This window comes from Apis cerana, linkage group LG1 (genome assembly GCF_029169275.1).
Source record: "Apis cerana isolate GH-2021 linkage group LG1, AcerK_1.0, whole genome shotgun sequence".
NCBI lineage: Eukaryota > Metazoa > Arthropoda > Insecta > Hymenoptera > Apidae > Apis > Apis cerana.
The window spans coordinates 6086125-6112951 of NC_083852.1; the positions used below are offsets into that span (position 1 = coordinate 6086125).

Genomic DNA, 26827 nt, shown 5'->3' on the forward strand with positions numbered 1-26827 from the left:
AAGAATATAATCTTTTTCTTTAAATACCAAATATGAATTAGAAAATACACATTGTAAAAATAAATAAGCTAAACAAGATATATGTTTCATAAACGAATGAAATAAGAATTATTTAAAAAAAAAACGATTTATATGATAAAAAGGATAAATTTATTTATGAAAAAATATAATAATACAAAAATATGAAACAATAACAATATTATAATTCATGTTTTATTGAAATATATATGTGTGTGTATGGGAGGGAGATGTATTATATAAAATTTTCATATCCAACATGATCTTTCCCACATGATGTATATGTAATTAGGAATTTGTCAGATCCATTATTTTAAGTCCTTTTTTATATGAGACCTTATATATTTATATATATATAAATATATATATATATATATATATATATATATATATATATAACGATAAAATTTTATATTTTAAATTGGTTTTTCAAATTCGTTAATTAGTTTGGATTATGAATTATATATTACGAATTACAAATTCTCATGAATTACAAATTCCATAAATTCTGTAAAAATTAATATATTTTAAATTTTATCTAATCAATTATTATAATTTTTTACTTTTTTAATATCATTTATTTAAATAATCATTATTAAAAAATTAATTTTAATTAACAATTAAATTATATCAAATATTAAAATGGATTAATTTCATAAACAAAATAAAAAAATATTTAATGTTTTAATTAATTAATAATAAAATATATATTATAAAATTTTTACTCTATTTTATAATTAAAAAATAAAAAGCAAAAGAATTAATAAGAATTAAGAATAATTAAGAATAAGAATAAATTAAGAATATTTTTAATAAAAAATATATATAAAAAATGATTACCATTTTCTTTTATTGTACTGAACGACGAAGAATTGTATTTCCATCTTCTTCAATCAATTTTTGATGTATAGCACTGAGACCCTATATATCATAAAAATTCAAAATAAAATAAATATATAAATTATTTAAATTAAAATATAAATATATTGTTAAATTTAAATATTTTAAACAAAATTAAAGATTTAAAGATTTTTAAGAAAATATGATTATTTAAATATACCTTAAAATATTTTACTGTTTTCACACGTAATTCTAAAGTTGCATCCTCATCACAAACAATTATTGTACGTGGATGTTGTTGAAAAGCTGATACAGTCCACATATGGTTAATACCTTCTTCTATTGCCTTATAAAGAGCAAATGCTTTATGAGAACCTGTGATGAGAATCATTACTTCTTTAGCATCCATCACTGTGCCAACACCAACAGTTAATGCTTGATTTGGCACTTTGGAAATATCATTTCCAAAAAATCTTGCATTAGCTTCTAATGTATCTTGCGCCAATGTCTTTACTCTTGTTCGTGATGCTAAGGAAGAACCTGGTTCATTAAAAGCTATGTGACCATCTGGACCAATACCTAAAACATGACATTTTTTTATTTATATAAATTTTTTTTATGAATTTATTTATTTATTTCTATATAATAAAATTGCATACCACCAATAAATAATTCAATACCACCAGCTTCTTTAATTTTGTTTTCAAAATCATCACATTCCTTTATAAGATCAGATGCATTACCATCAAGAATATGCACATTTTGTGGATCTATATCTATGTGTTTAAAGAAATTATTATACATGTAATAATGATAAGATTCTGGATGATCTCTGGGTAAATCAACATATTCATCCATATTAAAAGTTTTTACATACTTGAAGGAAATTTTTCCTGCTTTATAATATTCTATAAGTTTTCTATACATTCCCAAAGGTGTACCACCTCAAAAATAAGTAATAATTATTTTAATAAAAATTTATTAATATTAAATTATAAATTTTCGGTTTATTTGTATGAAAAATAAATACCTGTTGGGAGACCAAGAATAAAATATTTATTTTCATTTGGTTGAAAATCATTAATTCTTTTTAAAACATATTTAGCAGACCATTCTGCTACATAATCCACTGTATCACAGATTACTAAACGCATATTAAATTTATTTTATATTATAACACTGAAAAATGTAAGATATGATAGAGAAAATAAAGTAAAATTTAAATAATTCATAAATATAATATATCATAAATATATATAATATAATATAATATTTGCATACTAATATTTTTATTTATTTTATAAGTATTACAATCAATTTTTAATAAAATTTATACGAATACCTTTATACACTTATATAAAAAGATATCTTATGACAACGACCTTTTTATCTGAATACACAGAAAAATGATGTATACTTAAGTTTTATATTATCTTCATATTTATCTTTATACGAAATATTTAATTTCATTAAAATAAATTAAATACATTTTATTCTTATTTATTATTTTTTTTTATTAATTTTTATTTTGCAAAATTAAAAAATATATTAAATATATTTAATATATTTTTTCTTTGTTGAACTTATTTAATTACATTCTTATATCTTATGCGCGCTATATCAAACACAAGAACGTTGAATGGTCTTTCGTAACTTATTTTAAAAGTCAATAATCATTGGTCATTAGTATTAAAACATATACGATAAATTTATTTAATAAATTTTAATATATTATTTTTTTAAAGTTTTATATATATAATATATAAATTTATTTAATAAATTTTAATATATTATTTTTTTAAAGTTTTATATTATATCAAATTTAATTATATTTATTATAAAAAATTAAATAAAACATAATAAAAAAAATATACAAACCTAAAAAAAAATTAACAACTTCTTTTGCAATAATCGGTCAAACATCAGCTGATGTACAACTGACCTAATCTCGAGTCTTTGCAAAAAATTTAATATTCCACTTATAGATATCCAATACTTGAAAACAATTTCTTTTATAAACTGGATGATAATTGAATGATATACAATTTTACTTATATTAAATATTACAAAAAGTATATATAGTATGTTTATAATATATATATTTATAGAAAATAAAATCTTTTTATTTTTAATTAATTTAATTAACTAATTATATTATTTTGGAAAATTTTTTTGTAAAAGAATATCTTTCTTTCAAATAATATTTTTTTTAAAGAAAAAAAAGAAAAGTTAATTATATATAAAATTAAAGCAAATACAAATGATTATTAGATGTATATATATTTTTAATGGCACCTTTCTTTAGAGTCTGGCGGGAATACGTCGTCCATTGATATTAACATTTTTAAATTGATATTTTTTGTATTTTAAAAAAATTAAATTATATATGTCATAAAATTTATAACGATACAATGCCAGATGTGACAATTAATAATATTATTATAAATTTTCCTTTTAAACCATATTCGATACAAGAAGAATATATGGCAAAAGTGATACAATGCCTTCAAAATAGTAAAAATGGTGTTTTAGAATCTCCAACCGGTATAATTTAATCTTTTTATTATTATATACACAATTAGTAATCGAAATATTAAAATTAATTTATAAAAAATAGGTACTGGAAAAACACTCAGTCTTTTATGTTCTTCCTTAAGTTGGTTATTAACAAAAAAAGCTCAATTACAAGCACAATCATTAGTGAATACAATTGAAGAACCCAATTTTAGTGGACATTTTTTCAAACAATTAAATAATGGACTCAAAAAAAGTACAGGAGATTCAGAACCTATTATTACTTTTAATTGGAATGCACCAAAAATTATTTATGCATCTAGAACACATTCTCAGCTTTCACAAGCAATGCAAGAATTAAAAAGAACTTCTTATAAACATGTAGGCACAGCTGTATTAGGATCTCGAGATCAATTATGTATTCATCCAGAAGTTTCTAAAGAAACTAATAGTTCAAACAAGATATATATGTGTCATTCTAAAGTAAAGTCTAGAACATGTTTTTATTATAATAATATTGAAAGCAGGTACAAGATTATATTATTAATATTTCTTAATAGCTTTATTAAATTTTATTAATATATTATTAATAGAAATATATATATTTTAGAAAAGATGATCCATTTTTTAAACAAGAAGTACTTGATATAGAAGATTTAGTGAAAGCTGGACAAAAATTCAAATGTTGTCCATATTTTTTATCCAGAGAACTCAAACAAAATGCAGATATCATTTTTATGCCATATAATTATATATTAGATACAAAATCACGAAAAATACAGGGTATAGATATACAGAACAATATCATTCTTTTTGATGAAGCACATAATATTGAGAAAATTTGTGAAGAAACAGCATCATTACAAGTATTAAATTAATTTATATTACAAATAATTAATTGATTTTAATAATATTAAATGTTATAAAAAATAAATTGGATAGTAAATTGATTTTTATAAAACTTTTATAGATATCTAGTACAGATATTGCAATGTGTATTGATGAAATAACAGCTGTAATGGAAGATATGGCTAAGGATATTGAACAACAAAATAATTTTTTAGTGGAAAATTCAGAAAATGTCCAAAAAGATTTTACTGCAGATGATTTATGCATTTTGAAAGCTATGTTTTTGGAATTAGAAAAAGCTATTGATGCTATATCAATTGTAAAACGTGATGAAGGAGATACATTTCCTGGTGGATACATTTTTGAATTACTAGGAAAGGCACAAGTAAACAATTAAATTATATATTCTAATATAATTATATAATATATCAATATTTTTATGTGATTATAAAATATCTAATATTTATTAGTAATAAAAAATAAAAATAATAATTTATTAAGTAAATAAAAATAATAAATATATTTAACAGTTAACCCATGGCAGAGAACAACTTGTAATAGAAAAATTAGAGAAAATTGTTTTTTATTTAACTACTACAAGCACTTCTCCATTTACAAGAAAAGGTAATGCACTTCAAAAATTCAGTGATTTATTAAAAACTGCATTTAGTAGTGATAATAGTTTACTCTCTAAAGAAAAAATTAAACAATATTATAAAGTATATATACAATTAGAAGAACACAAAAAATCAAAACAAAATGATGTTTGGAAGAAAAACAAAATACTTCCAAAAAATGAAGGCAAAATTATTAATTATTGGTGTTTTAGTCCTGGATTTAGGTAAATTTTGATTATATTATTCTATTTAGTTTTTAATACTTTAAATATTAATTTTTATATATTGATTATATGATAAAGTATGCAACAACTCAAAGACCAAGGAGCACGTGCAATAATATTAACAAGTGGTACATTATCTCCTTTGAAACCTTTCATATCTGAACTTGGAATACCAATTGAAGTTCAACTAGAAAATTCACATATTGTAAAAGAAGATCAAATTTGTGTTGGTATACTTAGTCGAGGTCCTGATGATTATTCATTAAATTCTTCTTTTAATACAAGGTATTTTTATTATTAAATTGAATATTAAATATATTTTTAAAAAACATTAATTTTCATAATATGTCATTTAAAAATTATAATTTATATTTAGAAATGATCCAAAATATATAGGATCTCTTGGACAAACAATATTTAATTTTAGTTGTCTTGTTCCTTATGGTTTACTTGTGTTTTTTCCTTCATATCCAATAATGAAAAAATGTAAAGAAGAATGGCAAAATACAGGTTTGTGGACTAAAATTGCAGATCGTAAAGTAATTATCTTTAATATTTATATTAAGATGATAATATATAATAAGATACAATAAATTATAAAAATGATAAAACTATTTATTTACATATCAGCCTATATATATCGAACCACAATACAAAGATGGTTTTATTAATATTATGAATGAGTATTATGAAAAAATTAAAGATCCTTCATGTAAAGGAGCTATTTTTATGGCAGTTTGTAGAGGTAAAGTAAGTGAAGGACTTGATTTTGCTAATGCAAATGGAAGAGCTGTATTAATTACTGGTATTCCATTTCCACCTTTAAAAGATCCTAGAGTTATATTAAAACAACGATATTTGGAAGAGATAAAAAAACAAGATAAAGAAGTAATTTGAATTTAACAATTTATAAAATACATAGTAAATATTTATTAAATATTTTTATTTTATATATATTATTTTTTAGGCTTTATCTGGCCAACAATGGTATCAACTTGAAGCATCACGAGCTGTTAATCAAGCTATTGGTCGTATAATACGTCACAAAAATGATTATGGAGCTATAATTCTTTGTGATCATCGATTTGATAACCCAAGTTTTAAGAAACAGTTATCTGCTTGGCTTAGACCTCATATAAAAAATTTTACTTGTTTTGGTATTGTTGTAAAAGAATTAAAAGGTTTTTTTAGATATGCAGAACATACTGTAAGTTTAATTTTATAAAAAGAAAACACTTAAATACTGATATTTTTAATAATTATTTTCAGTTTCCACAACCAAATATAATTAATATACAATCTACAAATAGTTGTGTTTCATTACCAGCAGTCTCAGCATCATTTGACACAACTGTATCACGAAACGTAAAAATTACTTCTAAAGAGGATATTGTAATAACTTCTGAAGATATTTTCACTATTGATACTTATATTAGTGAAGATAAGAAAGATAAACAATTAACTGAAACAAAAAGAAAAAATTTGTTTGAACTTTTAGAAACAGAATCAAAGCCTATAATTAATTTTAGTGATTGTAAATTGAAAAGAAATTATGTTACTTGTGAGCTAACAAAAAATATTAATGAACCAATTATGAAAAGAAGAAAAATAAAAATGTTACCAATAGAATGTAATGAACATTTGTCAGGTCCTTCAACTTCTTCATATGAGAATAGAGAAGATACAAATAATATGATATATTCTCAACAAATATTAGGAGAAACTAGTAATAAGACAGATAAAAAAACTTTGGGCAGAATGTATTTAAAAGAAGTAAGTTTTTTTTATACTTTATATATATTTTTATATTTATATATATGATTGATTTTAATTAATTAAAAGTATATGATTCAAAAATTTTAATAATAAATTAATATTATAATAACATTTGCTTAATTATATATTCATTCAAAAACTTAAATATATATATATTATATATTTCTTAGGTAAAACTTTCTTTATCAGAAACAGATTATAAAATATTTGCAACAATGATACAAGATTATACAAAAACAAATAATTTGGAAGTATTATTAAAAATACTTCAAGATTTGTTTTCACCAAATAAAGGATTATTTCACTTATTTATAGGTATTTATATATATATATATATATTAATAAAATACATAACAATTTCATATATTATAAACATTATATGATATAAAATTTATAGGATTCAAACATTTTATAAAAAAGTGTCATATTTCTGAATTTGAAAATTATATTACTCTTGTCACAAATATACACAAAAAATCATAATAGTAAACAAAAATAAATTCAAAGACATAATATATTAATATTTAAGAATTATTATTAAAATTATTTAAGTAAGTATTAATAAATTATATTTATTTGATATCTTTACTTTATTAATATTTTAGATTAATACAAATTTATATCTATTTTTGGATGCTTTTTTTTCAGGAATGACTATAATATAATTCAATTGACTTCAACTTAAAATTTGAAATTATCTTGATTATCTGATTGAGATTTTAAGGAGATTCCAAGAATTCAAATTTATTTAATATGAAGCTACAATATTAAGGTAATCTGATTTAATACTACCCTTGATATTTCCTGAATTCCCATAATTTTTGTTATTTTTGGAAGTTTATGTTTTAGAATTTTAATTTAAATTCATATGAAATAATTTTGTAAATTGGTTTGCCAAACTCTTTTAAATTTTGTATTTTTTATTGGATATCTATCTTTTTCTTTTTTAATTTATTTCATTATATAATAAAATCATAAAATATTGTCATAATTATATTAAATTTATATTTTAATTGTGAATGTTTATTAGTTAATATTTAAAATAATTTTGTATAATATATCATAATTTTTTTAATAAAAATTATATTTATAAATATATGTAATTTTATAAAATAAAAATAGAATATTATATGAAATATGCTTCTGAAATATGTTTGATGTCAAAATAACCTTAAAATAATTACATTTACTTCAAAATATGGAATAAAATTTCATTACAAATTGATTTAATCTTCGCATATATATACAAATATATATTACATATTGGTTTTGAATACAATACTTAAAATAACATTTGAAACATATTAAAGCACCAAGTACAAAAAAATAAGTTGTAATTAATATTATCATAATATTACAGATTGAAAAATTAAGTTACAGTTAAATTATATGTAAAATAATGTTTACATATGATTAGAAACAAATAATTAATATTTGCAATATGTGTGAAAATATGTTTTTTCCTTTTTATGTATATCTATTACTTGTATAATTATAATGTTATTTATAACTTATATCAACATCAGAATCTTTCTATATAACGTTTTTGTTTTTATATTTCAATATTCTTTTCTTTTTTGTTAGAAAACTTAATTTATGAAAACAAATGAAGTGTTACTTTAAGATATATATTACTTATTTTTTTTAATTAATGTGCTATTTTATGAACACATAATATAATGTTTCCCTTACAAAAATTGATTTAAAATCTTAATTGTTTTATAAGTCCATAGTATGAATTGCACTTGTATCTTTATTATTTTCAGTTTCTTTTTTAATAAGTGCATTGGTTATAATTTCTTGATAATATTCTCCAAATACACTTCGATTATGAGAAATAAGTATTAAGAATTGAGCTACTATGGCTGTTAATTCTTCTTGAAGTGATGAAAGCCCAGGTGGAACTTGTTGCGGTGCTGCAGATTGAGATAATATTATTTTTTGTAAAAATTGACGAATTCTCAGATCTATAAAAAAAATACAATTATAAATTAAATTAAATTAAATTAAAATATTATGTAAAAATATATTTTACAAATTATAAATATATTTACTTATAAGATGTCTAATTTTATGTCCAGGATTAATAAGATCCAATATTTGTCCTTCTAATAATGATTCCATTTCTATAGATAAAAGAGTAGAACCAATTTCTTGTAATGTTGTTTCTAAATCTGTTTTCACTTGCAATACAATATTTGGCATTACAGTTTCCAAATCCCTACCAACAATAAAAATTTAATTTATTTGATCCTATTATTTACATATACATACTGTTCTCTTTACATACTTATTTGAATGTACAGAATCTAATAATACATTAAGATGTTGTTTAATATTTTTTTTAAAACTTGATACTCCATGAATTGGTGCACCAACTGTATTATTTACTAACAATATTATAGATCCTATAATGCTTAATCTGCTGGTTTTATCACGCAGTTCAAGTAATCTACCTTGATCAAGCATTAATGTCTGTGAATATAAATGTAAATAAAATTTATATCAATATTAATTCAAATAATTTAAAATAATAATAATTATATTATTAATAAAGAATTATACTTCTGCATCTGGATTAAAATCCCATTCTAAAAGATCAAGATATGCTTCAGTTAAAAGACAATGTGTAAGCTGACGCACAGCATTAATATCAGATGAATTGCTTGTAATTTTTGTTGGATCATAGTGCCTTAATAACCATTTTTCTGTGAATTGTAGACCATTTGTATTAACTTTTAAGAATTCAGCAAACTTGGCTTTTTCATATTCAATACTTGAAGCAACTATATTTGGTCTCATCATAGTAATAGTAAAATTTGCCAAATCAAGTCTCATTAATTGTAATATTTCCATTATGCCTTTAAATATTTCAATAACATCTGTTTTTTGATTAAGTTCTCGAATCTTTTCGTCTCTTACAGGTGCACAAACTTTACTCATAATTGATATTACATATTGTGCATAATGATGGAAATCCAAAACACCATTTTCTGCTTGTTGTCTAATTAAATCCACATCAAGTATTTCTCTCAAATTTTCTCTAATTTTTGCATGATGTGGTAATACTAATTCATCTAATGTCTAGAAAAAAAATTAAAAGAAAAAAATTATTAAGTACAAATAAATTATTTCTTAAAATTTACATAAATATATTACTTCTTTAATTTCTTTTAATAAAACCAATGCCTGAGTGTAATTCGGAGGATCTTCTTCTAATTGTTCTGCTAACAAATTCCAGAAAGCCTTATGCATAATTTCTTTTACTCTTCTATGGAATGTACCATCATCAGGTTCAAGTTTTTGTAATTGAAAATTTTTATCCACTGCAATTTCATGTGCTAATGCCATATTTTTCATACCGTTTGCAGCTTTTATAATTTCTTCAAGAGAAACGAATTTCGGGGGCGAAGCTCCTATCAATCCACTTGCCATGAAATTTGCTGTTTTTTGCCTGTATATTAAAATTAATATCAGAAATAAAAATATTTATTAATTCAAAAATAATTAAATTTATGAATTAGAAGAATAATTATATAATTTACCCTTTTACATTTTCTTCTTCCGATTCAATATGAGAATCAGATTGATAATCTACAGGTACAGATGTACTAGCTTCATTTATATTGCATTTTTGTTTTTCATCATTTTCCATTTTTTGATTCCTACACAATAATACAATTATTATAATATACATAATTTTTATAACATAAATCATAAATATTTAAAAAATAGATTCATTATAATAAACAATGTGATTTAAACAAAGCACAAAACAATATTTTATTAAAAAACAATATAAGTAAATTATTGTTAAAAAAACAATATTAATTAATATTATCAATTAATTATTAAATATTTTATTTAAATTAAAAAATGGAAAAAATTGATTTTATATATTATTCACACTACAATCATGATAAATAAAACTGTAATATATTAATATTAATAACATTAAAGAAATAAAATAAAAATTATCATTACAAAAAGATACACTGACCAAAATAAAATACCAGGAATAAAATTTAACAGTGCCATTGATCCTGGAAGTTTGCGACTAATGAAGAAACAGCAAAGAGTAATACCCCATATTACTCCAGCACCAACTAAAACTTTATTCCTAATAAAATATCATTTTATCATATTTTATAATATTTAAAAATATCTTTAATGTCATAAAATTTTGTATAATTATATTAATAATTTGTCTATAAAATTTTCTTTCTCCAATTTAAAAATATATTTTATTAATATACAAATAATCAATATATAATTATTAACATATATATATTTAATTTAATATATGTTATTAATACAAATCTAAAACTTATTTTTTTTAAATAAAATATATTATAAAAACAAAATCTAGTTTGTGAAATTAAAAGATAAAATTAGAAACCTTCTTTGATAAATAAATTTTTTCTATAGTCTGATAATAGAACATAATAATTTATATAATTATTATATATATATATATATTTATATATTAATATATATGTATATATTATAATAATAATATATATATATATATATATATACACACACACAAACAATATATACGATTGAAATATATTATATATGAAAAATATACCTATCTGGCATGATTAATATTTGATTTAAATGTTTTGTTGTAGCATGATCTGCATTCAGAAACAGCTGGTACTTAAATGCAATGGATATTGAAGAAAAGGAGGTCAAACTTTGTCTATAAAAAGAACGTCCACAAGGTACATATAAGAATAAGACTTCCTACTTGATTTTAAAAGATTGATATAACATTTTTATTTTCAACATCCTATCTTAAACTTACATTTGTCATATAGTATGTGACATTATAACAATTTTTAATTATAATTTATTTCATATTTGCTAATATATTTATTATATTAAATATAAAAACATAAATAATCTTTCTATTTAATTGATACAAGAAATAAATAAAATTTATATATATTTGTAAATTTTTAATTTAGAAATTAATATGTTATGATTTTATCTTATATTTAAAAAAATATAATTTTTATACTATATTTTATTAGAGATGCATTTTTCATAAGAACTTAATTTATAAATATTTCGCCTATTTAATATTTATCAGAAATAATAATATTTACATATTGTGAAATATTATTTTCAATGTAATTGATATATTTTCTAATTTAATACATAATATTGATCTGTTTACAAACAAAATTAAATCTAAAATATAATATGAATTTTTTTCATCGTGTAATTATTTCAAAAAATCACGAAAGTAATTTATTAAATTTAATTATATCTGATCTTATTTGTAATTTAATTAGAAAAACGTATTTACAGTTTCAGTAAAAAAAGTCGAAATGCGTAAAATGATATCTGACTTGATGCTTTACCAAAATATTTCAGTTTTTGTCATAATACAATTCACATTTCTATTTTAAATTTATCAATAATTTTATATATAAATTATCATATTGAGAAATCAATTTTGTTCCAAACAATTATAAATTGTGTATTTACAACTTGTTAGGTTGATGTTCAACAGTGAACTTAGGTATATATTCAGATTTGAAATAATAGCGTCCTCTGTAAGTTGTTTTTTTTTATTAAATTTCGTGCAATTAATTTAATTATTAATAAAAATTATCTTTTATATTTTTTATATTTTTATATTTATAAATATATATATTATATAAAACATTAAAAAATAAAAAACATAAATAAAAACATTTAATACAATATTGAAAATATTAAACACAACATTGCTTAATTTAAAAAAAATATATATTATTTATAATTAAAAAAATAGTTAATTTCAAAATAATGATTAAAGAAACTATATATACTTACATATATATAATAAATTAATAGAAAATTGATTGTGATAAATTAAAATTTATTATAAATTAATGTGCCATAATGAGCACAATGTCCAACGATATTACAACGATAATCATGTCTTAAAAATTTCAAGGTATACGTGAGTCTTTTTTGGAAATAATATGATTCATTGTTGTCCACCTTGAATTTCACAAAGGTTATATTGATACATGAATTTATTTAAATCTTGTTTATTATATGAAAATTTATATTATATGAAATAAAAATTTAATGATTATTTTTATTATTTTTAAAAAATTTATATGATAAATTTTTTAAATAATTATAAATAAATTACTTCTATCATATATATGTGATATAGATATCTTATTAATGTGTTATTCGCAATTGGTCTTTAATATAGATTGCAAAATATAAGTTATTTTATTTAATCTATACAGTATTATTAATTGATAATATTATAATAATAATAGTTAATACTTCTATTTTTATTATTATATTATAAACTTTATGTTATTATTTTTTATTTTTTATTGAATTCAATATGTGTATATGTTACATGCAATATATATACATATATATATATGTATTCAGTTACAATGTGCATTATTTGAACTAGAATGAAGTTGCATCATTATCACTACTCCATATGCGCAGCTGTCATTCGTTATAAATTGAATTTGTAATGCAAATTTTAAGATATTTACAAATTTTTTTCACATTGCACAAAAAATTTCAGAGAAAGTGTTCAAAATCAATGTATGGTAAATACGATAATTCGGTTGTTCAAGAAATTTGGTAATGGAGTGTCCCGTGTCATTCAAGTATAAAGGGAAAACTGTAGAGCGACTTCCAGTCGTGCGTATGGATAACAGAACCGGCCACACGCGTTACCTCCATATTGCGTAAGGCCATAATTGGCCCTTCAAAAATGTTAAGCTACGGTAGAGTTATAAGACGATTGCCAAAACTTACAAGGCATTCACATGCTAATCACTTTTGTCGACCTTTAAAATATATTGGTAAGTTTTAATACATTGCATTTTTAAAAATATAATTTTTTTCAATTTATATTAAATTTTTTTTGCTTCTTAATTTTTTATTATTTTTGAATTAAACATTAAATTAATTCTTTGTTTCTTGTTTTAATTATTATGAGTAATAATAAGATTTGATAATTGTATGTATATCTTCAGATAATAATAGTTTTTAATTGATATTTTCTGTTAAATGTACAGATATGTTTGATTACAAGAATACCACGCGATATAACCTCAAATTTGAATAGTGATTATACTTTATCAATATAATTTTTTTATACGATATTATTGATGAAAATCTTGCCAAATTAAAATTAATATTTTTCTTATTAAATTAAATAATCAAAATTATTTTATGAAACATATATTTTTGTAATTCAAACAATTAAATACATTTTAACAATATCAAAAAACTAATGATAAAAATTTGCGTTCTGTCCTTAATGAATATTATGTTAATGAATATGATGAAATTATTTATAAAAAAATCTTGTTTTTTTGATTTTAGGAATTGTCAGTGTTCATAATTTATTCTATAGTAATTATACAAATGACAAAACATATAAACCTTCAGGAACTACTATAAAACCTGAAGAATGTGTGCCTGAAAGTAGATATTCCAAAGAAAAGAGAAGTGTTCCTTTATGTGAATCTCATCCTAATGCATCTTGTCCACCATCTTGTTATGAAGTTTGCGGAAAATCAGATGATTCTCAAAAACCAAATGACAAAAAACCATCACCACCATATTGGAAAATATTGGCAACTTTAATCATAGCAGGAGTTGCAATATACGCGGTATAATATTGATAACTTTATGTCACATTATTTTATCTCTATTACTAATTATATTCCAAATAATATAAATTAAAATTATTATATATAATAAATTATAATAATATAATGTAATAAATTTTTTCTTTATTTAATATTTTTTAATATTTTTAATTTTTAAACATTTTATAGATATCTTCTACAAATTGGTTTACTACAAAAAAATCTGATTCTCAAAAGGATGTAAGTAAGAGTAAGTTGAATAAAAACTTGTTCCTATAAGTTGTTTTTTAAATTTTAAATATCTAGAAGATTAATTTGTTTTTAATCTCACATATTTAGGAAGAAAAGAAAGAAGAAGTAGGAAATCACTTGAAAAAATTAAATCACCCCCTACTTCTAAATCATTCCCTTCGGAAATACCTTATCTTTTAATAGGAGGAGGAACAGCTGCATTTTCTGCATTTAGATCTATTAAATCTAAAGATCCTAGAGCTAAAGTATTTTGTAGTAATTTTTTTCCTTTATTTGTTAAAATTAAGATAGTAATATAACTAAATATTTTCTTCAGGTTTTAGTAATATCAGAAGAAGATTTACCATATATGAGACCACCATTATCTAAAGAACTTTGGCGTAATAAAGATAGAAAAATATCTGCACAATTACTTTTCAAGCAATGGAATGGTGCTCAAAGAAGGTAATAATTAAATAATTATTCATATGATCAGAAATTTATATTAGTTTTTTATGTTAGTGATTGATTATGTTATATTTATAGTATATTTTATGAACCACCAGAATTTTATTCAGATGTCAGTAAATTGAGTCAGTCTGATAAAGGTGGTGTGGCTGTTGCTAAAGGTTGGAAAGTTACAAAAATTGATGTTCCAAATAAAACTGTGATGCTTGATGATGGTCATGAAATAAAATATGACAAGTGTCTTATTGCAACTGGTAAATATAATTAATTTGTATACAATTTCCAGATTTATATAATTTTAATTAAAATATATTTGTAGGTGTATCACCTAAAAATCTTCCAGTTTTTGAATCATTGCAAGATGATCTTAAAGATAAAATTATTACCTTCAGAAGAAAAGAAGATTTTCTTGATTTAGAAGAAGCTGTATATGATCCAAAATATAAAAATATTGTAATAATTGGTGGAGGATTTCTTGGATCAGAACTTGCTTGTTCATTGGCCCAAATCTGTAAGATTTTATTATTTATTATTATTAATATTATTATTTAATCAGTTATCATTATCAAATCATATAAAATCATAGTATTAATTATAATTATTAGTATTATCAAGTTATATAATATAGCAATTATTAACCAAACTAATAATAATTATATTTTTATTCAGTACCAGAAAATAAAAATGTATATCAAGTATTTAAAGAAGCATTTATAATGGATCAAGTATTACCTCAATATCTCAGTGAATGGGCAACAAAAAAGGCAATATTAGAAGGAGTTAAATGTATTGCTAATTCTGAAGTAGAAGATTATTCTTATAAAAATGGAAAATTGTCTCTCATTCTTTCGGATAATCACATTGTATGTTTTATTTACATTTCTATAAAAATATTGAAAATAATTCAATAAATGCATTTTTTTTTTCTATGAAAAGATTGATGCTGATCAAGTGGTAGTAGCAGTAGGTGTTGAACCAAATATTGATTTGGCAAAAGCTTCGCATTTAGAAACAGATCCTGAAATAGGTGGTTTTCTTGTTAACGCGGAATTAGAAGCAAGGAGTAATCTTTGGGTTGCTGGAGATGCAGCTTGTTTTTATGATATTAGACTTGGTAGAAGAAGAGTAGCACATCATGATCATGCTGTAGTTTCAGGAAGATTAGCTGGAGAAAATATGACTGGTGCAAGTAAGTTAAAATTTTGATATATTAAAAATGATTTATTATATGTTAATAATAAATATAAAAAAAACAAAATTCATATTTTTATATTCATTAGGAAAACCATATTTACATCAGTCAATGTTTTGGTCCGACTTAGGGCCAGAAGTTGGATATGAAGCAATTGGTATTGTGGATTCATCACTGCCAACTGTAGGAGTTTTTGTAAAAACAGACTCGGATACTACAAAAGGATCTGTTAAGGATACATATGAATCTATATGTTCAAATAAAAAGGTAATGAATGATTTATTAAAAGTTATAAATATAATTTATTTTTTTATAGTTTATATATTTATATATAATATAAATATAATATAATATTTATATATAATGATTTGTATATTTTATATTTTTAAAATGTAGAAATCAAATTCAACCGAAACACAAAATCCAATAGAATCAAATTTAGAAGAAAATGATAAACCTACATCTCTCGATGATAATTCAAAACCTAAAAAATATGATGATTTTGCAAAAGGAGTTATTTTTTATTTACGTGATGATATTGTGGTTGGCATAGTTCTTTGGAATATTTTTAATCGGATGTCTATCGCTAGACAGGTGCGTTTATTAAAATTCACATAATATAAAACACTTTTCGTGGAATATGTAATATTTATTTTAAAAAATTAATTTTTCTTGTGACTATTACAGGTGCTCGCTAGAGGCACAAAATATGATGATTTAAATGAAGTAGCAAAACTGTTTACTATTCATGATGACTAACACTAATAACATAAAAACTACATGACTATATTGTGTCATTGTATTACTGTACATAATGTTATTTATCTATCAGTTCTGAAATATTTTACAAATAAAAAAAAAGTCTATTATTGATATCTTATTCTTGAGTTTAAGAGGTACGACTTGTATAAATATTACATATAAGATATTTTCAAGTAAAATCTATAAATAAAAATATTCTCCCTTTATAGACAATGAAATATGTTTATTATTAGATGTGAATTTTATTAGAAAATAAATGATGATAAATATTTTCTTAGTTATTTAATTAGAGTTTAATATCATTTTCACAATAATTATACATACATACATATATATATATATATATATATATATATATATATGTATATATATGTATATACATATATATATAAAAAATATGCATATACAATATTCATTGATGGTCACAATTTATTTAAATTAATATTTAAACAAATTATTTTACATAATAATATTCAATTTTTACAATTATACTTTTTACAATTATATTTTTTTTATTAATGAATATTCATTAAAAAATGAAAATTCTTATTATTTATATAACTATTTTTTATATTTCATTTTTTTAATTGAATCCTTTAATCAAAAAATTAGGTAAAATTTTATTACTATATCTTTTATCTAATGAATCCATAAATCTAATATAATTATGACATTGATAATCATCCAAAACCTAAATAATATAATATAAATATAAATAAATATTTCATATATATTATATAATATATTAAATATATATAGTACCATATTTTCTGGCCATAATTTTCCACTTGTTATATTTTCCATTATTCGAAATTGACAATGATATAAAAGTGACGTACAATAATATATTATATAATCAGGAGAGAATAAAACACAAATTGCAAAAAAATGCATAATTTGAGTCCATGGAAGTAAACCCCAAAAGCATTGAGATATCATTAAATTACATATTAAGGACCAATCCACTCCAGAACTATTCTATATTGCAATATAAATTAATTAATAAAAGATTAGATAAAGATCTTTAATAAAAGATTTTTAGTATTAAATAATTTTGAAATTTATTTTTCAATATATACCTTGAGTGCAAATTTAATATGTGAAAGTTCATTACTAATAATACTTTCTAAAAGTTGCATAAATACATATTGAGTGGCACATTCTTGTTTAGTATACTTATCTATAACTTTACCAAAGTTAGTCCACAAAAAGGGGATTACCGGGAAGTGAATTAATTGTGCAATAAACATTTTACATCTGAAATTAATTATAGTATGTATTATCATATTAAAATTTAAAAGGTCGATGATGATAAATAACTATCTTATGCGCATTTTTATAGCAATGATGACCAAGTTTTCAACCTGAGACCTGCTAATGATGATACATTGACTAGCTAGAGTTACCCTACATTTTTTTCTTGAAAAAGTAATAATTTCAATATTTTATTCAAAAATGTTTAAATAGTTTAAAAATATTAAAAATATTTTTGATAAAATTTGAATTTGCTAGTAAGGGTATATTCGCGGTCAACTGAAGCAATAAAAAATAAAAAAAAATTATAAAAATCTAAAATAAAGTTTATTATTAAAAATTTAAATTTTTTTACAGAAATTTAATATATACCTGTTCACATCTCCTTTACAAATGATAAATACTGTAGATAAAAACCAATCAAAACCATCAAATTTTGTTGGTCTTTCGTAATGTATAAATGCATGACATTCATTTATAAATTTTTTTAATTTTTCTTTCATTTCAATTGTGTTTTCTAAAATATCATTTTGTTCTGCATAATACAAAGCTAAATTAATCCCATGTATTTCTTCTGCAAACCAAAAATCTGTATTTGATGATATATTTTCTTTCCATTGAAAGTTTTCTCCCCATTCTGCAGTAGGAATTGCTTTTTGCATCTGATCCACAAGTTGAATTAATACTGTATTCTAATAAAAAAAATTTATTTTGTGAGATTATGATAAGATATAAGTTTTAAACAATTTAAAAAATATTAATTTGTGTATAAATAAGTATTAAGTATAAATAAAAATTTATATATACTTTTATTGGATCTAATGATACTATATATGCTTCTCTAATTTGTTCAACCCAATTAATATCTAATAATACTGATTTATTTTCTCGAAGTAAAGTTTCTAATTCAGTATCATATTCAGTTTCTGCAGATGAATTTTCTTTATTTAATTTCAAAGGAGGTAGTTTTGGTAAATCATATTCTTCTAATTTAAAAGTTTCTTCTTCGTTTTTACTTTTAATAAAATATGTTTTAGATATAATTTTATGTCGTATTAATGTATAATTATCAATATATCTAGTATCTATTTCTTCATTTATACCTTCTTTTGTATCAAAATTTTGAATTTCTAACAAAATATTCTAGAAAAGAATTTTATAAATATTATTATAAATTATATTAATTTCAAAAAAATGAAAATTAAAATATTTTAAATTAATTAATTAAAATAATATATTACCTGAAAATTTAATAATTCTAATAAATATAAACAAATATTTAAATTCCAAATTACAATATTTAATGATAAAAGTCCTAAGTAATGATAATTTGATTCAGGATTTATCAAATCATTAAATAATTGTGATAAATTAAGTGGATAATTATGTTCTTCATTGTATGATTCTTTTACATTTGACATAAATGCGCAAAAACCTGCGAAATAAATAAATAATTATTTAATATCAGTAATATTTGTATTTTCAGTCAAAATAAAATAATGAAAAATTTTTATTTTTATTCGTACATTTAAAATTAAGAGAAAAAATAGTTAATATATGTAAAAATTTTTGAATATTTTCATGATCCCATGGGTCATGAAAATAGTGTGGATCCTCTAATACTTTACATGTCTCTGAAAGTAAGTTAGACAAAACATGGGGCGCCAAATTAGCAATTACATCATATCCCAAGTGAAAAAAAGCAGCAGATGATACAAAATTAACTACTTCAATTGATGTCCAAGACATTCTTAAAGGTACAATAGATCCTTCAATTAATTCTTGAAATACTGATGATTCTCGAACAAGAGCTTTCAATCCAAATGGAATAGATACCATTTTAATCAATAATGTGTTAACTGCACTACAAATTATATTTTTTATATTCTATTTTATACATAAAAACAAATTGTATATCAATAAATTACCTATTTATCTGTTGAGCTTTATTTTCATTTTCAAAATAAGATTTATCTAATTTTTTATAAAAATATGATACAGCAGGATAAAATTCTTTTTCTATTTTATATTGTATAGTTTCATATGCATCAAATATATCAAATAACTTTTGTATTACATCAAATAATTCAAAAAGATATTCCATATTTATTAAAGATAAAGGTTGTCTTAACATATTTGAGGCTATTATTATAATGAACATAGCTGGACATTTTGATATACTTTTTTCAAAATTTACTGTATGTTCCTTGCATTCTGAGATAAGAAATAAAGAACCATCTATTGTGTCTAACATATGTAGAATAATTTTTAATGTATGTGGCCATATTTTAATATTATTTTCAGAAAAAGATGATAAATGGCACAATGCAATATGATAAAATTCATAATCATATAATATTGTTGGTTTATCTAAAATAAATTGTAAAGCAAAACAAGAAACATTATATACACCACTTACTGTTTCTACAGATAATTTATTTAGAGCTCTCAAAGAAGCACTTAAAAATTTAGAAACTGAAAATGGAATGATTAAAATATTTTCTATTAAAAGTTCACGACCTGCTTCATAAGCACAAAGTTGAGACACAAAACATAAACAGTGAAGATAAGTTACTGTTTCTATTGTATTTCCATTAATAATAACTTCCATTGGATCATCATAAATAGAAATTGCTATAGAATGAGGAGGCTCTCCCAATCCTTTTTGTACATAATGCATTACTTGTTGTAATAAATTTGGTGATTTTCCTAAAGCAGCTAAAAATATTTTTCTAGTAGCAAGATTTACAATCCATTTTTTACTCCAATCTGCACATGGTTCTAACACAGAAATAATATTGAGTATATTTAATGTTTTTTGCTGCATTATATTTCCAGATGCATGTGTACTCAAAAATATAATAAATTGTTCTATTAATTCTTCTATAGTTTTATCAGGACTTCTTATACTTTTCAGTTTTTCTTCGTGATAATGAATTATTAAATGTATAATACGAAATATTCTTTCATGTAAAAAAAATTTAAAATTAATTCCAGAAATTAGTGTAGGTAAAATCTCAAATGTTTTTTGTGAATCATATTGAAAATCAAAGGCATTTAACAAATTGATATATACATCATATGATTGTAAACAAGTGATCAATTTTGCATGTACTTGTAAACTAGCTTCAAAAATAGGTTTACTTTCATCTACAAGGCCTTTTAATAAAGCTTTTTGAAGCGAATCCCATATAGGATTATTATTTAAATTTGAAAGTTCACTTTTTAATAAAATTTCGTAACCAGCTAATCTAACATGAATAGGTTTATCTTGATTAATTTTATCAAGAATAACATTATAATATTCATCATTATTTAATGGAGAATTCCAATCTTCACTTGTTTGATCACTGATGCAAGAAAAGGATGATTGAGGTCGAGAATCAGAAATTATAGTTGATTCAGATCTCGAAGCAGATTGTTCAAGAATTGTAGCTTTCATAGAATTTACTAAAATGGACATTTCCTTTGAATGTATAATACTTTGAGCTATATTAACATTATCTGTATCTTCTTTTAATGATCTTTGTATATTATTTTCAAATTCTCTTTTTAAACATTTTTTTATCCACTTTTGAAGATTTGGAGAAATATTGCCTTCCATATTCATAAAATAAATAAATCTAATTATACAATCGTGTTTAAAGAATTATAATAACCATAAACATACATGAAATCATTATTTAAAATTGTAATGTTTTGACTGAGTTTCTATGGTTACTATCTATTATACATATATAGAATACAGATATAGAATAGTATAGGATAATAAATAGATATAGTATACTATAATAAAAATTTAATTTCATAATTCATGTCATATATATTTTTTATTTACTTATTATTTATTTCATTATATATAATTTTAATGATTGAAAATTTAACAATAGTAATCTCATAAAAATAAAAAAACCAAATAAACTATTAAAATATAAATAAAATTAATATTTATATATATACAAATTTTATAATTTTCTAATATAGAAATAATTATTAATTATTTTAGTGTAATTTATATTAAAATTGTTAAATACCTGTACAAATATGTATATCATTTTTTATATTATATATATTATAAATATTTTTTAACGCACTGCTACTATAACATTTGGAGATTTCGCTCGTAAAGCAGAAATTCCTCCTTGTAAAGAACATACACCCATAATTCCACATTTTACTAAGAAATCTGCAAACTACATTCAAAATTCTTAACTATAAATTCTAACTATAAAAGTCTTATTTTTAATATTGAAAAATATAAATTTCATGATACATATAATATTTACCAATGCATTATTTTGATCATGGGGTCCAATAATTATGACAATACTATTTTTATTTTCTATGAGTGGTTTTGCATGTGGTCCAAGGGTTTCAATATGAGTTAAAGAAAGTTGTACACTTGTAAATGGAATATTAATACTACCTATTACAGCACCTCTTTCAAATCTATATAAATAGTAAGTATTATAAATAGTAATAAATAGTAAGTATTATAAAAAAAATAATTTGAAATAATACAATTTTTTTGTATTATTATAAAATACTCACTGTATATTATTACGTACATCTACAGCTATCAATTTTTCAGGATTATTATCTAATAAATCTAAAAAATCATCAACAGAAATTCTTGGCATTTTCTCAGTCCCAGGTTCCAATTCTGACCAATTTATATCCTGTAAAGAAATGTTTAAGAACTTTTTAAAATTTATAATTATAACAATAAATTATTAAAAAATACATATAAATATATCATCATAACATATTTATACCTTTGGTTGATTAAATTGATGTTTTCTATAAGTAATACTAGGTGGTGTATTTTGATACATCATCATAGAATCTTTCACACATAATTCTATATCGATTTCGGGAAGATCAGAAAATAAAAGAATACATTCATTAAAACCTGAAGTTAAAAGAGAATCTCGTAGTTGTTTCAATATAGCTAATCCAACAAGAAGTGGAAATGAAGAATCTCCTAATAAGAGCTTATCCCATAAATGGAGTATTTTATGAAGTGGAAAAACATCTAAAATAAAAAAATTAAAAAGTGAAACAAGAACATTAAAAAAAAATTTTATATAATTCGAGTAATAATAAGATAACTTACGTGAAAACATTGTTAGAAACCATGGAATAGCAAATAATTCTGGTACAAAGTTAATTGATCTAAGATGATTAGCTAATTGAGGATCATGAAAAGCTATAATTTGTGAAAATTTTCCTAAATATTCTTGTATAACAGCTGAATTATCTTTTAAGAAGAATTTGTGAAGATATTTTGGTATAAATGCAGACAAACATTCAAATGCTCTAGCTGAAATTACAATGTATAATAAATAATATATATAAATATATTTTGTAATATATTTAAGTTACTACCTTCGTTATTAAAGTTAAGATAAAGAAATGGAGCTGTTAAAGAATCTAATCCTTGCCAATAAACATAATGAGGATTATTTCGAACCCATGCTTTGAGTAATCTTTGTAATCTCTCATGACCAGCACCAGATGACAATAATTCACTATATTGATGACATCTTGGTATATCTACTTCTATCTATAAGATATTTTTAAAATGTTAAAAATAAATAATTTAATGTTATTGTTAATTAATACAAGACTAATTACTTGTCGATCTGTATGAGTAGGTGTTTCTTTATCGATCATATCATAACGTTTTTGAATATCACCAGTAATACCAAGTAATGCTGCCCAAACAGCTCCTCTAACAGGCGGTGGTATATCTTTGTGTGCTTCTTTAATGATTACTTCTTGTGTAATTGGATATACCTAAATTATAAATAAATAAATATAAAAAATACAAATAAATACGAAATATTTTACTATGTAAATTTTAATACATAATTTATAATAATAATATGTAATTTTATATGTATTAAGTTCAAGAAAAATATTTTTAATTTTTCTATGAAAAATTTCTATTTATTTTAAATCACCTGTAGCAATCTATCATATAAAACAATTCTATAAAATTGATATTCTGTATCTCTTTCCCTTATGATTAAAGGTAACTGAGAAGCAGCATCTATTAAATCTTCTTGTGATTGAACATGCATTCTATAAAATAACAAATCATTAAAACAAGATAAAAGAAAAAAATGAAATTTAGATTTATATTTATTGTACTTACTGATTTGTTAACCATGGATAATTTGCAATATATGGAATATGAGACAAACGTTGACGTAATGTATCAAGAGGGACTTTAATAACACGTAAATCAAGTAAACCTGCTGTATCTCTCCTTCCAAACATTTGACCTAAAAGTATTACTAAACTAAAAAACGAATTAATAAATTATATTTTATTTTAAAAAAATAATATTAAATAAAATAATATTCATTAAATTATTATAGTTACTTTGGAATGGATAAAATAGGTGGTCTTGATCTGATAAGTCCTTGTTTCTTTAATTCTACAGTAATATCTCCTCCTGCTAATTGCCATAAATAATACAATTCATCCATTTTCCTAACAATTACATTTTTATATAAATTTTTTTTCTTTTCTTTTTCATTTTTTAATAAAAATTCTTCAAATATTGACAATTTTAATAATTCTTCTGGTATTTTACGTTTTGAAGGATGAATTTGAAGGCAAGAATCTACAAATTCTTTTACTTTATCAGGTAAATCCTATTATAATAATAAAATATTACAATTACAAAAGATAAATATGAAATATAAATGGAAAAAATTACCTTATATGTATTATAACAATTGGTTTCTCTTGCAAGACGTTCAAATACAGAAGTTTCACAATGAATGAGACTAAGAACCTTTCGTAAACATTGGGATAATTTTACACCTGACCATATTGACTTTGTCAATAATAATTCTGCAATAATTATTCCTAAAGACCAAGAATCTACTTTTGCACTACTAACACCAGGACTTAAAAATACTTCAGGTGCTGTATATTTTGGATAACTAAAAATAAAATGCATTATACATTTAAGAAATATTTGCTATTTATATTTTTTTTTATCTCTAAATAATTAAAATCAAAAATTTAAAAAATGATATTAAATCTATATTTTTAAAATTATTTATTTTAAGTTTTATTAATACATACCCAATAGGAAAAGATACATTTTTTCCACTATCTGTCATATAATATAAACCAAAATTATATAATTGCACATTTCCACTTTTATTAATTAATATATTTTCAGGACTTAAATGTCTATGTACTAAATTTAACATATTCATATGTTGTAAACCCAATAAACATTGAAATGCTATTTTTATAATATCATCTATGTTTAAAGTTTGTTTGTTGTTCAATGGGTCTCCATTATATTCTGCAACCACTACTATCCGTTCTATAAAAATAAATTTTAATTAAATAATTATATGGAATATTATTCATTTTTTAATTTTTTAAATTTTTACCATGTTTACTTCTAATTATGTCAAGATATGTAGATAAATTTGGATGGTGAACAGTTTTTAAAAATTGAGATTTTCCATAAATAGTTATTGAATTTGGTGTAAGAGGTAAACCATTACTACCACAAACTTCGACTGGATGACTTTGAGCAAAAAATGTCATTCCACCAAAACATCGTTCTTCATTTTCTAGAAGTGCTGGACACATTTTTGACTATAATAAAATAATAAAATAAAAATATATTTTAGATCACCACTAAAATAATGATTAAAAAAATTAATTTAATTTTTTAACGATATAAAAAATTTAAATATACTATTATATATTTATTTTTATATATTTTCATTATATTTAAAAATGCTATGTATTACAATATTATAAAATATACGTACTTGATTTATTCATAAATTTTTACAAAATTTGAATATAGTTAATAAATATTTACATGATTAACTTCATTTATATTTAATACTTATAGTATTATATATAAGTTATAAAAATATATTAAATTATACCTTTAGAATTACATTTTTTTATAATTATTTAAAATTAACTAAATTATTTAAAATTATCATTTATGATATGATTAGAATTTTTATCAATGATTTATTTATCAATGCTGTTTAAGATAAGAAAAATAATATTCACTTCATCTGGATATATCATTTTTCATTTTTTATAATTTGTTAAAACAAAATATCATTTGCTTGTTATATATAATAATTATATATTAATATATGTAAATTAAAAAAATATAATTTAATTATTAATTATTAATAATTAAAGAAAATTTTTTGGCAAAAATCAAATAATTAATTAAATCTTTCATTTATTTATATTTTATCACAGATAATAATAAACTAAATTTCCGAAAATAAATAAATTAAATCATATTGTGATTTGTGATTTCACCTATTAATATTTAGTATTAAGATAAGTATTGTATAAAATACAATGGTCTTGATGTCAGTTCTTGCCATTTTAATTGCTTATTTTCATGAAAATGGATTTCTTTTTCTTAAA

General features: G+C 21.4%; 6 protein-coding genes and 1 long non-coding RNA gene across 18 annotated transcripts; 3 read left to right on the forward strand and 4 right to left on the reverse strand.

The window, feature by feature from the left end:
- Positions 1-127: 127 nt before the first annotated feature.
- Positions 128-2877, reverse strand: LOC107994962 (glucosamine-6-phosphate isomerase). Of its 2 annotated transcripts, none has more exons than XM_062080492.1 (6): positions 2737-2877; positions 1889-2037; positions 1518-1802; positions 1079-1437; positions 859-939; positions 128-526 (listed from the first exon to the last, which is right to left on the reverse strand). In XM_062080492.1, the coding sequence occupies exons 2-5, from the start codon at positions 2010-2012 to the stop codon at positions 868-870; spliced, it is 840 nt and encodes a 279-aa protein (XP_061936476.1). In that variant the 5' UTR covers positions 2013-2037; positions 2737-2877; the 3' UTR covers positions 128-526; positions 859-867. The 2 variants fall into 2 exon arrangements, with proteins under 2 accessions (XP_061936476.1, XP_061936479.1); XM_062080495.1 differs by lacking the exon at positions 2737-2877 and adding an exon at positions 2201-2502.
- On the forward strand, positions 2849-8907 carry LOC107994669 (regulator of telomere elongation helicase 1 homolog). Of its 2 annotated transcripts, none has more exons than XM_062080333.1 (14): positions 2849-3402; positions 3476-3899; positions 3983-4238; positions 4343-4606; positions 4752-5062; positions 5141-5347; positions 5439-5601; positions 5693-5950; positions 6030-6269; positions 6332-6835; positions 7009-7153; positions 7236-7389; positions 7487-7610; positions 8605-8907. In XM_062080333.1, the coding sequence occupies exons 1-12, from the start codon at positions 3270-3272 to the stop codon at positions 7319-7321; spliced, it is 2991 nt and encodes a 996-aa protein (XP_061936317.1). In that variant the 5' UTR covers positions 2849-3269; the 3' UTR covers positions 7322-7389; positions 7487-7610; positions 8605-8907. The 2 variants fall into 2 exon arrangements, with proteins under 2 accessions (XP_061936317.1, XP_061936324.1); XM_062080340.1 differs by having other exon boundaries at positions 3112-3402; positions 5490-5601.
- LOC107994938 (T-complex protein 11-like protein 1) lies at positions 8048-12812 on the reverse strand. 5 transcript variants are annotated; one of them, XM_062080401.1, is made up of 8 exons: positions 12668-12812; positions 12211-12403; positions 10384-10503; positions 9998-10292; positions 9404-9922; positions 9129-9313; positions 8893-9059; positions 8048-8805 (listed from the first exon to the last, which is right to left on the reverse strand). In XM_062080401.1, exons 2-8 carry the CDS (start codon positions 12231-12233, stop codon positions 8558-8560), a joined length of 1557 nt encoding a protein of 518 aa, XP_061936385.1. In that variant the 5' UTR covers positions 12234-12403; positions 12668-12812; the 3' UTR covers positions 8048-8557. The 5 variants fall into 5 exon arrangements, with proteins under 5 accessions (XP_061936385.1, XP_061936380.1, XP_061936375.1 ...); XM_062080396.1 differs by lacking the exon at positions 12211-12403 and adding an exon at positions 10839-10958 and having other exon boundaries at positions 12668-12802; XM_062080391.1 differs by lacking the exons at positions 12211-12403; positions 12668-12812 and adding exons at positions 10839-10958; positions 11430-11537.
- A 733-nt stretch (positions 12813-13545) lies between these two features.
- On the forward strand, positions 13546-17397 carry LOC107994937 (apoptosis-inducing factor 1, mitochondrial). Of its 2 annotated transcripts, XM_017052110.3 has the most exons (12): positions 13546-13680; positions 14207-14496; positions 14665-14725; positions 14815-14972; positions 15044-15171; positions 15253-15428; positions 15494-15685; positions 15844-16037; positions 16111-16363; positions 16455-16633; positions 16763-16960; positions 17054-17397. In XM_017052110.3, exons 1-12 carry the CDS (start codon positions 13590-13592, stop codon positions 17123-17125), a joined length of 1992 nt encoding a protein of 663 aa, XP_016907599.1. In that variant the 5' UTR covers positions 13546-13589; the 3' UTR covers positions 17126-17397. The 2 variants fall into 2 exon arrangements, with proteins under 2 accessions (XP_016907599.1, XP_061936365.1); XM_062080381.1 differs by lacking the exon at positions 14815-14972 and having other exon boundaries at positions 14665-14715.
- Positions 17398-17539: 142 nt separating this feature from the next.
- On the reverse strand, positions 17540-22123 carry LOC114577098 (uncharacterized). 2 transcript variants are annotated; one of them, XM_028665250.2, is made up of 8 exons: positions 20311-22123; positions 20011-20246; positions 19624-19817; positions 19190-19525; positions 18755-19074; positions 18208-18385; positions 17891-18106; positions 17540-17819 (listed from the first exon to the last, which is right to left on the reverse strand). In XM_028665250.2, the coding sequence occupies exons 1-8, from the start codon at positions 21990-21992 to the stop codon at positions 17712-17714; spliced, it is 3270 nt and encodes a 1089-aa protein (XP_028521051.2). In that variant the 5' UTR covers positions 21993-22123; the 3' UTR covers positions 17540-17711. The 2 variants fall into 2 exon arrangements, with proteins under 2 accessions (XP_028521051.2, XP_061936305.1); XM_062080321.1 differs by having other exon boundaries at positions 19909-20246.
- On the forward strand, positions 18267-18728 carry LOC133666791 (uncharacterized). Its single transcript, XR_009831447.1, has 2 exons — positions 18267-18400; positions 18471-18728. It is a non-coding gene; the product is annotated as an uncharacterized LOC133666791 (long non-coding RNA).
- A 43-nt stretch (positions 22124-22166) lies between the features above and the next one.
- LOC107994690 (TBC domain-containing protein kinase-like protein) lies at positions 22167-26796 on the reverse strand. 4 transcript variants are annotated; one of them, XM_017051695.3, is made up of 14 exons: positions 26197-26796; positions 25807-26017; positions 25487-25736; positions 25113-25341; positions 24773-25047; positions 24543-24689; positions 24349-24469; positions 24020-24181; positions 23771-23948; positions 23499-23705; positions 23158-23417; positions 22934-23061; positions 22669-22831; positions 22167-22575 (listed from the first exon to the last, which is right to left on the reverse strand). In XM_017051695.3, the coding sequence occupies exons 2-14, from the start codon at positions 26009-26011 to the stop codon at positions 22468-22470; spliced, it is 2433 nt and encodes an 810-aa protein (XP_016907184.1). In that variant the 5' UTR covers positions 26012-26017; positions 26197-26796; the 3' UTR covers positions 22167-22467. The 4 variants fall into 4 exon arrangements, with proteins under 4 accessions (XP_016907184.1, XP_016907186.1, XP_061936341.1 ...); XM_017051697.3 differs by having other exon boundaries at positions 25816-26017; positions 26197-26713; XM_062080357.1 differs by having other exon boundaries at positions 26320-26484.
- Between the last annotated feature and the right edge of the window lie 31 nt (positions 26797-26827).

Excerpts from the sequence above, each read along its gene's own strand:
- LOC107994669 (XM_062080333.1), top strand. The coding sequence starts at position 3,270 with ATGCCAGATGTGACAATTAATAATATTATTATAAATTTTCCTTTTAAA. Across the intron at positions 4,607-4,751 it reads AATTACTAGGAAAGGCACAA|TTAACCCATGGCAGAGAACA; the intron begins GTAAACAATTAA and ends TATATTTAACAG. Across the intron at positions 5,063-5,140 it reads TGTTTTAGTCCTGGATTTAG|TATGCAACAACTCAAAGACC; the intron begins GTAAATTTTGAT and ends TATATGATAAAG.
- LOC107994937 (XM_017052110.3), top strand. The coding sequence starts at position 13,590 with ATGTTAAGCTACGGTAGAGTTATAAGACGATTGCCAAAACTTACAAGG. Across the intron at positions 14,726-14,814 it reads TCAAAAGGATGTAAGTAAGA|GAAGAAAAGAAAGAAGAAGT; the intron begins GTAAGTTGAATA and ends TCACATATTTAG. Across the intron at positions 16,038-16,110 it reads TTCTTTCGGATAATCACATT|ATTGATGCTGATCAAGTGGT; the intron begins GTATGTTTTATT and ends TTCTATGAAAAG.
- LOC107994962 (XM_062080492.1), bottom strand. The coding sequence starts at position 2,012 with ATGCGTTTAGTAATCTGTGATACAGTGGATTATGTAGCAGAATGGTCT. Across the intron at positions 1,803-1,888 it reads TATTCTTGGTCTCCCAACAG|GTGGTACACCTTTGGGAATG; the intron begins GTATTTATTTTT and ends CTTATTTTTGAG. Across the intron at positions 940-1,078 it reads AAACAGTAAAATATTTTAAG|GGTCTCAGTGCTATACATCA; the intron begins GTATATTTAAAT and ends TATGATATATAG.
- LOC107994938 (XM_062080391.1), bottom strand. Across the intron at positions 9,923-9,997 it reads TATTAAAAGAAATTAAAGAA|ACATTAGATGAATTAGTATT; the intron begins GTAATATATTTA and ends TTTTTTTTCTAG. Across the intron at positions 8,806-8,892 it reads TAAAATTAGACATCTTATAA|ATCTGAGAATTCGTCAATTT; the intron begins GTAAATATATTT and ends TTTTTTTTATAG.
- LOC114577098 (XM_062080321.1), bottom strand. The coding sequence starts at position 21,992 with ATGAATATGGAAGGCAATATTTCTCCAAATCTTCAAAAGTGGATAAAA. Across the intron at positions 19,818-19,908 it reads TTTTTCTCTTAATTTTAAAT|GTTTTTGCGCATTTATGTCA; the intron begins GTACGAATAAAA and ends TTTATTTCGCAG. Across the intron at positions 17,820-17,890 it reads AATTATGGCCAGAAAATATG|GTTTTGGATGATTATCAATG; the intron begins GTACTATATATA and ends TATATTATTTAG.
- LOC107994690 (XM_017051695.3), bottom strand. The coding sequence starts at position 26,011 with ATGTGTCCAGCACTTCTAGAAAATGAAGAACGATGTTTTGGTGGAATG. Across the intron at positions 24,470-24,542 it reads TATCCATGGTTAACAAATCA|AATGCATGTTCAATCACAAG; the intron begins GTAAGTACAATA and ends GTTATTTTATAG. Across the intron at positions 23,949-24,019 it reads CTACTCATACAGATCGACAA|ATAGAAGTAGATATACCAAG; the intron begins GTAATTAGTCTT and ends AATATCTTATAG.